General features: G+C 31.4%; 1 protein-coding gene across 1 annotated transcript; it reads left to right on the forward strand.

Annotated features, from left to right (window-relative positions):
• Window positions 1–373: 373 nt before the first annotated feature.
• LOC139501296 (nose resistant to fluoxetine protein 6-like) lies at window positions 374–17,041 on the forward strand. The gene is made up of 14 exons (XM_071290330.1): window positions 374–408; window positions 1,297–1,387; window positions 2,336–2,432; window positions 2,724–3,094; window positions 4,049–4,234; window positions 6,724–6,817; window positions 7,299–7,412; window positions 9,412–9,577; window positions 10,283–10,362; window positions 11,014–11,112; window positions 11,947–12,076; window positions 14,424–14,616; window positions 15,038–15,180; window positions 16,922–17,041. Exons 1-14 carry the CDS (start codon window positions 379–381, stop codon window positions 17,027–17,029), a joined length of 1,902 nt encoding a protein of 633 aa, XP_071146431.1. The 5' UTR covers window positions 374–378; the 3' UTR covers window positions 17,030–17,041.
• The last annotated feature ends 701 nt before the right edge of the window (window positions 17,042–17,742 follow it).

Consider the following 17,742-nt stretch of genomic DNA (forward strand, 5'->3'; position numbering starts at 1 on the left):
ATGAATGTTCCTCAAGAAGTACTTGCAGTGGTAAGCATGAAATCATGATTTTGTACAGTTAAAATGAATGTTCCTCAAAAAGTACTTGCAATGGTAAGCATGAAATCATGATTTTGTACAGTCAAAATGAATGTTCCTCAAGAAGTACTTGCAATGGTAAGCATGAAATCATGATTTTGTACAGTCAAAATGAATGTTCCTCAAGAAGTGCTTGCAGTGGTAAGAATGAAATCATGATTTTGTACAGTCAAAATGAATGTTCCTCAAGAAGTACTTGCAATGGTAAGCATGAAATCATGATTTTGTACAGTCAAAATGAATGTTCCTCAAGAAGTACTTGCAGTGGTAAGCATGAAATCATGATTGTGTACAGTTAAAATGAATGTTCCTCAAGAAGTACTTGCAATGGTAAGCATGAAATCAGAAAAATACATACTTTTAGTATATACCATATTAATCAAGTAAGACGAGGCGTATGCATCTATGACAAAAATAATGACAAGAAGAAGAAAGAAGATGTCTAGTGTTCATTATATATGGTCTTTAATAAGAGACAAATGTCTATGTATAAATTGACCCGATTCTAGAAATGATAGTGTGTAACAGTAACAGAGGATTTCTAAAAGTGAGATGACCCGGTTTTTGGATGTGGGATATAGGTGTTGAAAAAGTGGGAATGTTGGGTATAGGATGTAAAAGTTGGAGAATTGTGGTATAGGGATGTTATAGTTGGAATATGGGGTATGGGGCGGAAAAGTGGGAATTTGGGGTATTGGAAAAAAAAAAAATGGGGATGTAGGTTATTGGGTGTAAACAGTAGGGATGTGTGACATAGGGGTTTAAAGGTATGGATTTTGATATAGAAGGTGGGAAGACGAAATAAATCCGTCGTGTCCCCCTCTGATGATTGTTTCCTATATGACAAATCACATCATAAATATTATCAAATTCATTCGCAGGTTTCCTGATATGGAGCAGGAACATAAACAATGCACAAAAAAAAAACAATGATTAAAACACAAACAGTTTTTTTAGTATGACGTCCATTATCACTGAACTAGTATACATATTTGTTTAGGGGCCAACTGAAGGACGTCTCCGGGTGCGGGAGTCTGTCGTTGCATTGAAGACTCATTGGTGGCCTTCGGCTATTGTCTGCTCTATGGTCGGGTTGTTGTCTCTTTGACACATTCCCCATTTACATTCTCAATTTTATTATTAAAAATAAGATTTGAATACCGTTAGCTCTGATCTATTGCTTTTTGAACTGAAGATAATTTTGATGTTTGGTTCTAGGATACAAAAGGAATTAAACTTCATCTGACATGGGGTCTTTGTATTCCTGACAGCTGTCAACATAACGACGTGAAAGGACTCCTCAGTACAGGTATTGTAGATCAAGCATATCAAATAAAGGAAAGCAATACGTGAATATGTATATCTGTACATACATGTATGATCAAAAAATTATTACTAGTAGTGGACTGTTTGGCACTCATACTACATCTTCTTATATCTATTAATAAAACAATGAATAGAAATACGTGAGGAACTCAGATATGCATTCTTAAAAGAAATCAGACGATCATTTGACACTCTTTTTTTTAAAGTGTAAGAATGATAAATTATTTTTTATGTATTGCATAATACTCACTAATAGCATTAATAGCGCGAAACACACGAAAGAGTGCTGATGAGTTAATATTTGGACAAAGGAGAAGTATGATACGGACGCTCCTCTCTTTCCATAAATTTTAAAATCAAAAATATAAAAAAACGTATCCTTTAACACCCTTCAGGTTTTCACCAGATAGTCAGATATACTTTTTTATATTATCGAATTTAGTCCGATATATTTACCATAGTCCCCGATATATTTATCATAGTCCTTCAAGTTACTTGCGTTTAGGGATTTCTGGACAGAAGACTCTCAAAGTTGCCTTATTTGAGATCTCATCATTGATATCAAGGAATGAACCAAGGAGTTAGGTGTTTAGGTGAGGCCTTGACTCAGAACCAAATTGACCAAAAAGTTGTTAAATGTTATATTCAATACGACTGTCACTTTCAACATTTCCTATCGAAGGTCGGTGGTTTTCTCCGGGCACTCTGGCTTCCTCCATCAATAAAAAATGACCGCCACGAAATAGCCTAAATGCGGGGCTTAAAAGTGGCGTTAAAACACCAACAAAAAATCAAATCATTTTCAACATTATCATGATGTCATATAAAGATATCATTATCTTTTTAATTATTGATACTTTAATTATTGTTGTTATCACATTCCACTGTTTACAATCTGTACTCACATTTCATTTATGACATTTACTTTTAGAAGCACTAAAGAAGATAGCACCTTTCTTAGGCAGTGTGTCAGTACATTGTTCAGAGGAAAAATCGGTCTCCGATGATCCATCAGCTATTACGGCAATGTACTATTTTCTTTTATTTTTTTAATATTTCCATCTGTTAACTGAAGTGAAGTTCTAACTTATGTTTTTATCAAATATTTACATCTGTGCGTGCTAAAATGTAAAATTAACATACACTGGTGTCCCAATATCGTTTTTGAAACATAGTTGAAGTGAACAATTAACTGATATTCTTTGCATATAGTTACTAGTTAATGTCTTTCATTAATAAAAGCAACAAACTTTTTTCAAATTATATAATATATAATTCGATAAATATTTATTCTATTATATTGTATTCTAAATTTGCAGTGCTATATTAGCCATTTTCGGAAGCATCATGTTAATTGGTACAGCTTTGGAATTCATATTATCAAAGAGATCAAAATGGCACAAGTCCTGGTCTCTGGACAAATTTACAAAAGTGCAAAATAATTCCAAACAGCACAACGAAACAGACACAACATCCGGTAACAAAGACATGTCGGCCGGAACTGTCGAAAGTTGTAAAACCGACAAACTTGACAATAAGGAAAATGTCCTACCAGAAAACTATGTGCCGCATGCTGAACATGGTATGAATGGAAGTTGCAAAGATATGTGTTCGGAACTTGATATGAAAAAATATTACCAAAAGGAAGTTGTACCTGAGTCAGAAAAGAATGCATACAAGCGAAATGACGGTAATAATCAAATTCTTACGACTTGAGTAGCATGTGACATTAATATTATCATAGAGTTATGTGTACACATGTTTTATTGTTAACATGTTTGAAAATAATGTCAGACCCTTATTAATTATAATTGAATTAATTATTCGACACGCAATCAGGTCGCATCCTATAGATTCTAGTGTTTTCAAAACTAAAGCATTGATACTTTATACGTGTATTCATGTTAAAACATGTTTCTACCTTGTTTGAGCCTCGGTGTGAACACGACTTTTAAAGTTTATACGGTTCTTTTTATTGTAAGGTATGTATACACTGAATCAGATTCTCGAAAAACATACCAAAGGGTATTTATTACAGCCAATTTCATCGAGTGTGAAGCCAAAGGTAATATATTTGGTTAGCTTGCTTGTTGGCTGAACCGTGAAGTCATTGTTAGGTTAGGTAAATTACAACATTTCAGAGTAGATTAATCCGACATATATCTATTCTATCTGTCTGTTGGACTAGGCTACTTGAAAAAGAGGGTAGTATACCAGACTAAATAATGACGTCACGGTTCAGCGTACAGGCAAACTTACCAAATTTATTACCTTTGGCTTCAAACTATAGTGAAATCGTCTGTAGTTGTTTGAATTCAGAATATTCAATAACAATAAAATGAATGTCTGATCAGATCAGGGGGAAATTCATAAAATAATACTATATGTTAAAACCGGTTGTCAATTGCATGTTTTAGATATAGTTCAATATGCAACAGAGACAAATTGTGAATTACTTGTTTTTTGTCTACTAAGATTTCTACTAAGAAAATAAAAAACCAAAAAGTTATTGCAATATTGGGTGGAGAGTACACTATTGATAATTATTGTATGTTGAGCTAATGTTTTTTTTTAACTAACTGAATTACACGAATTATGGAATTAGAAAGATAATTCAATTTATTAATTTCTTTTATCATTTCAGGAGTTTTGATAAGATTTTTGACGGCATTTGCTATTCAAGTAAATACCAAGAAAATCGTTTCAGTAAAGGCAGGACAAAACGCGATAAACTGTATTCATGGAGTTCGTTTCCTCAGTATAACATGGGTTTTACTTGGGCATTCATTGAATTATGGACTGTTTTCATTGCCTGGAATATGGACCACAGGTAAAACGTTTCATAGGAAGTTTTCTTTTTTGCTGTCTGTTTGTACATATATTGAAGGAGTGCATGTGTCACAGTTTTAATTTTTTCTTCCAGACACAATTATATCTCAAAGCAAATCCTACGTTGACTTTGTTATAATACAGTTGCCTCAGAGTGGAGTGCGGGGGCATAATCTGTCTAGTTTAACAATACTTTGCGATCGAAAATAATAGACCATGCAGAGTTTTAACATATAAATACTAATTCTTTATTATTTCTAAATAGAATCCAGCCAAACCTAAGTATTGCTTTGTGTCGAAAAAGAGGGACGAAAGATACCAAAGGGACAGTCAAACTCATAAATCTAAAACAAACTGACAACGCCATAAAAGTGTTTTTATGCTCTTTTGTATTTGTGTTTTCAATTCTATGGTATTGAAATGCCACGTTAACAATTATTCTATTTTTTTTTAAATAGATGGTGCAACTGCGGTATAAGTTCAATATTTCCTATTCAACCAAGTATATCCTATTCTACCAGATATTTTTAATTTGTCATAACAATATTTCCCAGTTCAAAGCAAAGTAATCAGATTTTTTAAGCCCGTCAAAATGTTTTTTAATGATGATCAAATGATCTGTATACTTTTTGGTGAAAATATGATTAAAACTTTTTGAGTACAGCACTTTGTAACTAAAACAGGGGGTGTTTTTTTCACATGTCGCACTGTATCTCAAAAACGATTTTTGATTATTGCTTAAAACTTTACAAACTTTTTATTTATATTAATCTTAAGATCTGTATACTTTTTGGTGATGATTCAAGATTTAATTTTTGAGTTATTGAGTATTTTATAAAAAAAAAAAGGGGGGAGAGTTTTTTTTTACATGTCGCGCCGTATCTCAAAAACGATTTATGATTATTGCTTAAAACTTTACACACTTCTTTGTTATATTAATCTGAAGATTTGTATACTTTTTGGTGATAATTCAAAATTTTATTTTTGAGTTATTGAATATTTTGTAAAAAAGAGGGAGGTTTTTTTTTACATGTCACACCGTATCTCAAAAACAGTTTATGAGTATTGCTTAAAACTTTACACACTTCTTTGTTATATTAATCTAAAGATCTGTATATTTTTTGGTTTTGATTAAAAAAATTATTTTAGTGATATTTAGCTTGTAAAAGAAAAGGGGGGGGGGGGTTCAAATGTCCCGCCGTATCTCAAAAACAATATATGGTTATTGCTTAAAACTTTCTCAGAAACTATTTATGATTATTGCATAAAACTGCCACACAAGACGTCGGGCGTATCATGCGCTCATGGCGCAGCTGTTTATTCTTGTCACGAACAACATGATAAGCATCACCCTTTGGCGGATTCAAGAGAGAACGTAGAAGGCGTACCCAAACCTCCATACATTTTCTACCATGATTCGTTTTAGTATATAACGCCCCCTTTTAAAAATTTTGGACCCCCTCCCCCTAATCACCTATGGAACAGAACTATTCGTTCTTCATATGATAGACTTTTACAGTACAACAAGTACAGTCAATTCATTTGCGCATTTGATGATTCGAAAACATGGAAATCGATTGATTAAACACCCAATATCTCTACCAAAGATAAAGGGGAATTGTGTCTTCTCGTCTGTGATTCCGTCCCGTGTCGTGTTAATGTTTCGTTCGAGGTAGTTTACCCTTTAATTGAAACATGTTGATTATCAAGTCATCTTTTTGTCAGTTTCATGTTTTTGTAAACATATATATATTAAGTGCAAACTTAGCTTTGCGTTTTATGGCCACAGATTTTTGTTTTTTTTAAGTTGATAATGTACAGGATTTTGGAGATTGGGTCAATAAATGGACTTCTTATAACATTTGTTAAGGGTAACACCCTACTCTGTATCTAAACTACTTTCAGTAATTTATTAAGCAGTTTTGAAAGTATTTTGTATAGTCGTTTGAAGTGAAACTCAGCTGATTTGCTGAATAACCATCGATTACATATATATATATATTTAAAATATGTGTAGCATCTATTTCATAACATCATACTAACAATTATTGGTCATAGTATCTTTTCAATTGTTTATCCAACTTTGTTCATATGTTAACAAAGGAGGGACGAAAGATACCAAAGGGACAGTCAAACTCATAAATCTAAAACAAACTGACAACGCCATGGCTAATAAATGAAAAAGACAAACAGACAAACAATAGTATACATGACACAACATAGAAAACTAAAGAATAAACAACACGAACCCCACCAAAAAACTCGGGGTGATCTCAGGTGCTCCGGAAGGGTAAGCAGATCCTGCTACACATGTGTCACCCGTCGTGTTGCTTATGAGATAATCCGGTAAATAGTCTAATTCGGTAGGTCACATTCATGAAAGGGAAGGGGATAATTATATTATTTTTTTTCAAAGATAATGGAAAGTGGCGTTTAATTTCAAAGAATACCGAAATTATTTATTTACAATGTTTCTCTTTAATTTTGTAGCCAATCCTGTGCGAGTGTCGGAGATGCTGGAAACCTTTACTTATCAAGCTGTCTTATCAATACCCCTTGCCGTAGATTCCTTTTTTATGATCAGGTGAGTCTAGTTGAGGGCTCAAGCTTGTATAATGTTATATATATTTAAACAAACATTTATACAAAAAAGCAAGTTAGCCAATCAAACCTTTAATCTGCATGCATTAGGAAAATAGCTCTATTTCGCTTGCAGTTATTGAACACACAAACTTAATAAGGCCTAAAATAAAACAAAGTACTCAAAACCTAATAAAGTTCGTCGATAAGTTCATATTTTTTTTTGTACTTTCACGAGTAACATTATGAGTGCCACATGTTGAGCTTTAGAAATACAAGAGTTCATCCCCGAATTTTGGTGGGGTTTGAGTTGCTTATTTTTTTTATTTTTTACGTTGTGTTATGAACAACTGATAGATGAATAAATCATGTTCGCTCGGACTAAGGAATCAAACAAACACATCTAACGAATTTAGTGTGAATGCCTTTGTATAATATCAAAATATTGGTAAATAGTATCAACAGTATGTCGATTGTTTTTGCAGTGGAATGTTGGTTGCATACAGTCAAATAAATAGTGCATCAAGATTAATGGATAACTTCAGTTGCTCGAAGACAGCCGCATTTGCTGGTAAATACATATTCCACAGATTTTGGAGGTATATTTCTTATATATAGTGACAGTAAAATTATTGCAAAATTAAAGTTATCATTATTTTGACGAAGTTATGTTTGATTATTTCATCAAAACTAACATTCAAGAGGTTAAAATTATGCAATCCTCATCAATTCCATTCTTTAGAATATGAATAAAAGGACATGTGGGATGATAACTAAACAACACAAAAAGTAAAAGAATACTAAGATGTCACCAAACAGTTTCCAACAAGAAACACATGTCTTAACAAAACGACACAAGCAAAAACATCGAAAATGAATCAAATTGAAACACTCATTTCTGCAATGAATTAAAAAAAATCAGAACAACAAACTAAAAAATAATAAGATAAGACATCAGAGTTCCTGGCTTAGCACAGGCAAATGATTTTGTGTCGGGTTAATCTTGTTTTTCTTAACCATCCCCTTTTTAAATATTTTTAAACGCACATCGACGATATTCCACAACTATAAAATGTATAATACAACAATACTTTAAATTGGTGTAGCATTTATTATATTTGGTTTTTTTTGGAGATTTTTAGTTTTGTTTTATGCATGAAAGTTAAATGAAAATAAATCTATACTTTGGACACATCAAATATGGTTATAATATAACATAATGGTGTGTTTCTTCATAATGCTTTCAAATATGTCCCATTAAAACCGCATTTATGTTGTAATAATCAGTTCAAATACACTAAAAAAAGTAAAATCACAATAATACTGAACTCCGAGGAAAATCGAAAAAGGAAAGTCCCTAATCAAATGGCACAATCAAAAGCTCAAGCACATCAAACGAATGGATAACCATTATCATGTTCCTGACTTGGTACAGTCATTTTCTGATGTAGGAAAAGAATTATTAAACTGGTTTTATAGTTTCATGTAGCTAAACCTCGCACACTATGGCATAACAGTATACATGTATAAATGTTATAGTGAATTTGAATAATCAGGGATTATGTAGAATCCCTAAAATGTTCAGGGATTATGTATAATCACTGATTAGTTTAGGGATTATATATAATCACTAAAACTTTCAAGGATTATGTATAATCACTAGAAAAAACGTCAGGGATTATACAGAATAACTGAAATGATACTAAAATATATAACATATTGAAATATCTTAAAAGTTAACCTTAATATATATAATAATAACCTTAATATTGTAAAATGTTAGGCATAATTTATTAATATGAAAGACACAAAAATATTGAAATGTTATACACAAAATAATCAAATGATAAGCACAATATAATTAAATTATAAGCAAAATATATATGGAATAATTGATGTTTTGTTTTTAATATTGACTTTATCAGTAATAATATCAAGCGAGCCCTTTTTGATATTGACTGTATTAGAATTAATAATATCAAGCGAGCCCACACAGGCGGGTTGATGAAGTCAGTATGAAAGTATTAAATTGCATAATGATTATTCTTTTTATCATATTGTTTTAGCAATTGTTTTTAGGTTGAGAATATGAAATAATTTAAAATGAAATTGTCATTTAAACTATTTTTATGCGTACAGTTGTTTTGATAAATGTTAATGTTATGTATAATATTTTAATATTAAACTTATATTTAAGTAACACTATACAAATCCTTGTTGGAACCACTAGTGTAATTGGTTTGAGATATCATCTTTGAAGCTTTTAATTATTGATAATCCCTGAAATCATATTAGGGCATTTTTTGTAGAATAATAATTAAAATTATCAGTGATTATATAAAATCACTGGTCATTTTCAGGGAATCTATGTAATCACTAATGTTTTAGTTATTCTACATAATCCCTGAAAAATCAGGGATTCTACATAATCCCTGATTATACAAATTCACTGTAATATATATATATGTTTTACATGCACACGTATGAAAATTGCGGTTTTTATCCAACGCAATCATAGGCTTGAACGTAGTTTTCAATTTAGACTCGTATATATATATTCATTTGATTAGTTTAAAATTCAATTAATCTTCTTTTTAGGTTAACCCCACTATATATGATAGTAATCATGGTATTAACCTGTTTGATGAATTATTTTGGTGATGGTCCATTTTGGCCTTCTGCTTTACCATTAGCAGATAATTGTAGAACCAACTGGTGGACAAATCTGCTGTACATCAACAATTTTTTACCTGCTGTTAATCAGGTAATTTTCATAGATTTGTTTACTAGTATCTCATGTATTGCTTTAATTGCTTTAATTGTTGGTATTAGGTGAATTGTGTCTGTTCTTGCTGTTCCTATTATTATTCATTTAATTCAAAAGTTAGTTCCAAAAGTTTACGCAACATAGTTAGACAATTTTTGATTATTTAGAGTAACAATATCATATTAGTAGCAACAGGTTTCATCTAGTTTATCAATCACATAGAGTTACACGCAAAGCTACTGATTTTGAAGCAAGTCTGCTTTAAAAGAGGTGTATCTGATACCCTTTCGAATAGACATTTTTTTCTAAAATGCGGTGACATCTAAATTCTTTGAAACCTCTTTATTCGTTAATGTATACATTTCAGCTGTAAATATCACAACAATATCTTTTTAGTTCAGGTACATGGAATAGTTACCAGTTTCCAAATGGCATATTAAGGAGGTAGACCTAGGTTAAGGGAGATAACTCATAAAATCATCAGTATGTTTGTGTCAACCACTTTCATAAATATATTCTAAGCTTCTAGATAACATAGGTTATTTCTACTCTGTTTCAGGTAAGTGCTTAAAATACATTGATGGAACTTGACTTTTACAAACGCATTGATTTAATGAGTTATCTCCCTGAACCAAGGTCTACCCCCTTAATATGTTGATAACATAATCATGTTGTAATAAATCTATTGTGTTTATATTGCAGTGTATGTCTTGGTCTTGGTTTCTATCAGATGATATGCAATTTTATGTTATGACCCTTTTCGTCCTGATATTTTTGGCAGTGTGAGTACACTTTTTTCCCCAATTCAACAGACTACATTACAAATAGCACATACAGGAGAAACATGTTCGCCTTTATGAAAATCAATCACACGGAGAAAGAAAACAAGCAATCATACCACATCTTCATTTTTATAAGTATAACAGTCATAGACAATTGCTCTCGGTACTGACAAAATACAACAACGGGACAAACGAAGCGACACAAACAAAAACTCTTTAGAAGTCATCGTAGGTCAAAGAAAGTGTCTGTGCAATACATTATAAACATAGCAATTGTAGTTGGCTTGAAACGTTTTAAGCAATCAACCAAGATTACCACGTACCTTACGTTGACAATAATGGTAAACGGGTAAATATAGATAGAAATGGAATAAATTTAACATTTGGGACTAAATTTTTGATTATGAAATTCTATGTAAATTGTCAGAACATCAGTTTTTTTGTACTTTATAGTTACAGGTATATATTTATGAAAGATGGATGCGTGCATTGGTTTCATATTTAAAAAAGGAATTCATACAATTTATTAATCTGAATTGGAAGACCATTCACTGGCATGCAGTGTATCCCTTTATTTAGTGTGTTAATAATAATGCATTGGAAGGGAATGATGATTTGATTTTAATTATAGTTTTCTTGTTGTTTTTTTAGATCAATGAAAATTGGTCTGGTTCTGATATCTGTGTTGATGATTGGAGGAATGTCTGCAGCAGCTTATTCGGAGCACACATATAAAGGAGATCTTTTACAGTAAGAAAATTTTATATTGAGATTAGATCTAGAACATTATAATCATTTCAAGAAAATGTATTTATCTCTAAAATAGAATTATATTTTATACGCGAAGCTATGCTTATTTAGCTGTCCTTGATTTATGATTTTGTGACTTAAATTTTTCATCTTGTTTTCTTAATTTGGAAATGGTTTTACCGCTTTTATTCTTAAATTCTTAAATTGATATAAAAGAAATGAGATTAAGGTTGAACAGCTACTAGGGGCAAACCAACCGATTCAAAAATTCAAAAAGATATTTGAAGGTCATATTAATTGATTATTATGATTTGAAATATGCAGGAGGGTGTCTATATATTTTTTTATTACACTCATTTTTGTCATAAAAAGACTGAGCTTTGGATTGCTTTTCATCCCATGTTTTTGATATGTTAATCAACGCATTTTTATTGTAAAACGAGAATGTGTCCCAAGTTCACGGATGCACTATTATTTTCTATGTTCAGTGGACAGTGAATAGGGATAAAAACTCTAATTTGGCATTAAAATTAGAAAGATCATATCATAGGGAACATGTGTACTAAGTGTCAAGTTGATTGGACTTCAACTTCATCAAAAACTACCTCAAACAAAAACTTGAACCAAAACTTTAACCTGAAGCGGGACGAACGAACGAACGAACGAACGGACGAACGAACTGACCTACAGACTAGAAAGAAAACATAATGTCCCTCTCATATGGTAGGTGGGGCATACAAATACTTACACTGCAGCTTTGCTAGCTATGATTTGGCAATCCACATTGCTATTTTTGTAATATCTCTGACTTTGTCATGCTTCATCTCATTTCAGTGGCAAGGAAGATAATGATGTATATTGGACCAATGTTTACACGCCACCATGGTGTCGGGTATCTGCTTATTGTGTTGGGTTATTCCTCGGAATCATAATGAAAAAACGACCAAGGAAACAATTAAACTGGGTATGTAACACTTTTCATCTTATATTGTCGTTTATAAATTTAGAAATTATTTGAAATTATTTAAAAGAAACTTAGGTTTCAACTCCCTCAGGTAAAGTTGGCTTTAGATTAATTTGGCTATTTATTTTAGGTATTTTTGACATATAGCTCTTCAACGGTTTCGGTAATTATACATCATCGGATTTCAAATGATTGGCTTTGAGGGTTTCTGATGAAGGTAATACAGAAAAGCGCTTCGGACGCAAGAAATCATTAAACGTGGTGTTTTCATTATTTTTTTTTATATAAAATAAAATATTTGCCTTCAATCCATAAATGTATGTCATATTTATGATTAAATCTCAAATACGTTGCATAACAGTTATCGATCAAAGGTACCAGAATTATAATTTAGTATGCCAGACGCGCGTTGACTCGTCAGTGACGCTCATATAAATCATAAAGTCGAAACACAACATGGGTTTTGTCGGATATATTGATTGATTGTTTGGTTGCTAAACGTCTAGTTGTAAGTATTTCATGTCCAGGACGAGTATCGGATAAAAATAGACCTTATACAGTTGCACGTGTACATGCATATATGTACATGTATAAGTAATAAGTAATACTAGTGGTAAGAATTTCATACATGTCCAGAACGAATATCGGATAAAAATAGACCTTATACAGTTGCACGTGTACATGCATATATGTACATGTATAAGTAATAAGTAATACTAGTGGTAAGTATTTCATACATGTCCAGAATGAGTATCGGATAAAAATAGACCTTATACAGTTGCATGTATAAGACTGATTGTTTCTAAAACATTCGAATACAAAGTAAGGCCACAATTAAAAATATTTTGGTTTGCCCAAACCCTACCCAAGGTTGAGACAGTGGGTAGGTAGGTAGGCATTTTTTTTAAGAAACTTACGTATCGGATGTTTATTAGTCTTCATGCCTATCTGATTAAAAAAAACTTCTTCAAATCAGGACAATAAAAGAATTTGAGTAGGCAGCTTTTTTTGGGAAGGTAGGGTTTGGGCAAACAAACCCATTCTTTTATATGGCCTAAAAGATTTAGTCTGTTTTGTGTGATTCTTATAACAAGCCCATCTTCAAACAGCTACAGAAGATTACATAGAAGATATTTTTCACACCTAAATAGGTAAAAAGTAAAATCACAAAAATTCTTAACTCCGAGGAAAATTTAAAAAGGAAAGTCCCTTATCAAATGGCAAAATCAAATGATAAAACACATCAAACGAGTGGACATATGAATTAAAATTCAATTGCATATAGTCGATCTCTGTATATCCGACGAAGCTCATTTATCTTTTTTTTTTTTAAATCAATAACTTAAATTTAGGCAGTAACAGTTCACCGATGTTCAAATAACATAAACAGTTATGGCCCACAAAATCTTTTGATATCGTCAAAGACGTCCATAGATATCTTCTAATGATAGTAGCCAGAATCCGATCGAGTATGACAGCAACAAAAGTTACTTGCGGTTATTAATTATATTAATATTCAAAAAGACTAAAAATTCCTAAAAGTTTGGCAAAATACAGTTAGCTTAAGGTAATCTTTTCCTGGGGTAGAAAAGCCTAAGCATTTCTTGTAGCCGATTTTTCTGATTGCCATAAGTAACACGGCTGGTGCCTGAGCACCTCAGATCCCTCTCTACTTCGGTAAAACTCATCTTGTAGTGTAGTTCTCTGTGTATCATTGTGTAGACGAAATTTTTTCATTATTACACCAATAACATAATTTATGTCTTAAAACATATCATAATTGATCTGAAACACGTAAGATAATGACAAATGTGATTTTATTTGATTCCGGCAAAATTTCTATTGTTCTATTGTATTGGTAATTTGTGTATTTTTAAATCCTGAATGTTTTTCCATTTATTTGCATTGTAGCCCTGTCATGTAATGTTGTCTCTATAGTGTTAAATTTAACATTGCCATGGGAGTTTGTCTAGCCACAGAACCAGGTTCAATCAACCATTTTTTTTCTTAAAATGCCCTTTACCAAGTCAGGAATATGGCTTATGTTATCTCATAGTTCGTTTCTGTTGCATTTTGGTATTTCTGTTATTTCGTATTTTTCCTCTGATATTTGATGTTTTTATCAGTTTTAGTTTGTAACCCTGATTTATTTTCTCTCAGTCGGTTTATGATTTTCGAACAGCGGTATATCACCGTTGCCTTTATTTACACTTTGAAGACAGATTCTTTATCCAAGAGATAAATATTGATATAGTATATGTGTGTATATGTCCCCGTTTGTCCTGGTCGAAGATCATAATCTTCAAACTTTAATTCAAGAAGTTTGCATCTGCTATTTCTTTTACAGATACAGGCGGTCATTGGGTGGACACTAGCAACTGCTGGTGGATTATTTGTGGTTTATATACCTTATACATATTATAGGAAAGGAGGCACACCTTGGTCAATAGACGTTAAAAGTGCATACGAGTCTTTAGCAAGACCTTTGTGGGCATCATGTGTTGCATGGGTTGTGTTTGCCTGCCACAATGGCAATGGCGGTAAGTAATTGTAAACAATTATGACAATATAATTCAGATTATTAATTTTCAACAAAATTTACATTAATATTAACGGTACCGATTTGTCTGAACAAGATGCACAATTCGACAATAAAAGTCTCTTCAGTGATGTTTCATTAGCTCATCAATTTAAGTAGATTCTTCTCTTTTTGTTTGGTAGTCAATGTCAGTCTTTTTCCTGACAGGTTTTTCCTTTAAAATTTAATATCTCAAAAAAGAGCTGTATAACCCATCACTATTTTAGCTTATTCTGTTCCTTAATGTATGCTCATCTGATTTAGAGTATCAATTTCAAATTCTAGTTGGTTTTTGTTTTAATTTCACCTAATTACATCTTTAATGCTAAAGTATTGTTTAATTTTAAACATGTGACAATAATTTTGATCTGTTTCTGTTTCAGGTGTAGTGAACAAGATTTTGTCATGGCGTGGACTAGTTCCTCTCTCCAGACTGTCATATGCTGTATATCTGATACACCCTATCGTCATGATGACCCATTTCTATTCCAGGAGGACACTATTCTATATAAGTGATTTTAATGTGGTAAGTTTAAAGTTTCTTGGGATACAACTATCATTCCGAGATATATTTCATTATACTAGAAATCGTATCATGAATATCTAATATATAGGTATCAAAGGTACCCGGATTATAATTTAATACGCAAGACGCGAGTTTCGTCTACATAAGACTCATCAGTGATGCTTAGATCAAAATAGTTATAAAGCCAAACAAGTAAAAAGTTGAAGAGAGTTGAGGATCCAAAAATCCAAAAACATATATACAACAGGCTATTATTTCAACTAGGAATTATTTTTAGTCATGGAATTTGCATAATTTCTTGTGCTTGAAATTTTTAATAATTCCATGTTAATTCTGTATTTAAATGTTCTGTGTGGCGCACAACACTTTCTATCACAGAGAAGATAGCACATTTCAATAGAATGTACTGTGCCGCGCACAACACCATCTACTAAGTTAACAAAGTACATTGTATGGAAAGTGGTATGCATCTCTCAAAACATTATAATACAGAATAAACATGGAATTTATTAAAAAAAATCCATCACAAAAATTATTCATATTCCATAATCAAAAAAAAATTAAAGTTGAAAAAATAGACTGCTATTTATACATTTTAACTGCCTTTAAAATTACGTGATGTACCAAAATAATAAATGGAATAATTTCTTGTTTGAAGATAACAGTTGGATACTGCTTTGTCTAAAAAAAACCATAAAAGACATTAACTTTTTGAAACCTGCATACAATTTTACGCAATTCCATGATTTAATAGTTTCTAGCACAAAATTTTGAAAACTATATTTTTATTCTCCATATTTTACTTTTGGTTTTGGTTTTTTTTATTATTTTAAACTGTTTGGAGGAGTCGTAAATTTGAATGTACTTAAAACACATTGTTTTTTGTAATTAATTAACTTTAAATAGAGCGGTGTCGTGTGCGTCGAAGTCTCATGCTTGTAACTACATCTACACTCAGCGAAACGTCACAATCGGTAATTTTACATTACTGATAAATCTAGAATAAAACCGCGAAACGTATCGTAATCAAGGACACTTTTCGAATTTTTATTTTCCATGATCGATTTAAGAAATATGACTTATAATGAACAAATAAACATATCTTAATATTTAGAATTAACTTCATTTGTGAATAAATGTTGAATTTCCTAAGATGGTCACAAACATATCAATCATGTGGACAAACGAAAGATTTTTTTATTTCCTTTAATATAACCCTTTCAAGAGAGAATACATGACAAAACCAAATGAATCGAGTATGTTATCAGACAAACGACGGAATCTAGTCAAAGTGCTTCAGAGCAAAACACTAATTTGCAAATTGAAATCAATAAATGTCAATCATGTCAATCTATTGATATCATTACAAATTTTTCATCGGATAAGATGTATCTTTTTTTATTTATTTTCCAAAATTCGAATAGTATGAATTTTGGAAAATAAATTAAAAAAGAAACATCTTATCCGATGAAAATTTGTAATGATATCAATAGATTGACATGACAGAAAAACAGACGAGGAATGAAATATACAAGCATTCGTTTTATCCTGCAGCCAGCAAACTATTCTACAAATAACAGATGAAAAAAAATATATTGTATATATACCTGTATGCGCTTTACAATGATACAACAAATTATTATTGCCATGATTTATAAAATGAAGAATAAATTTGAAATGAACGTACACATTGAATAATTGATATAACAACTGTAACAATTGATTTCCTGATCTATTTTAGGTTTACCTGTACATCGGACATACTGTTGTTAGTTTCATGGTGGCATTTGTGGCATCAATAGCATTTGAGTCTCCCTTCTTATCATTAGAAAAAATAATAACGGGGTGATAGCATCAGCCTAGAAAGTAAAATATAGATAGATGGACTACAGAATTACGACACATTGCATGGAGAAAATTTGATGGACTACTACATTTATAGATTATTGAAATTTCCTGTGAATTCCTTATTATTCGTTGGATACGAATTTTCGTGGGTTTCGTGGGTATAGGTGAACAAACATTTAAATGTTCAACGAATTATACATTTTCTATAGGCTTTGTGTTCAAAGAGTGAAAAAAACCACGAAATTAAATATCCACGAAAATAAATAAATCCACGATATACCAATATTGTCACCAGCTTACAAATTATTATATATTTTTTTCTTGATTTTGATTTTGTTTTTGGTTTTTTTTTGTAACGAATAAAAACTTTGAAATAACAATCAAATTTTGGAGTAATGAGATATATTCCAAAATTTGAAATTTGTATTATAAAAATTGAAAAGAAATAGGAAAACATACACGATGAATACATTCAAAATGTGTCTAAAAATTACTCATCTTCGAACTTTTCTGAAGTTTATTAGACAAAAAGTATTTTATTTGATATTAATTGAATTTCTTTTTTCGAAATATCTGCATAGTAATCTGTACTTTTTAACTGGGGCGACTGATGCGGTCAATTTTTGCAAGGAACATTTATTTGGTACTTTTTCCTACATGTTATTGAAAGGTATTCAATACTGAAAGAAATCTCACGCGTTTCAGTCAAGTTAA

Source organism: Mytilus edulis, chromosome 13 (genome assembly GCF_963676685.1).
Source record: "Mytilus edulis chromosome 13, xbMytEdul2.2, whole genome shotgun sequence".
NCBI lineage: Eukaryota > Metazoa > Mollusca > Bivalvia > Mytilida > Mytilidae > Mytilus > Mytilus edulis.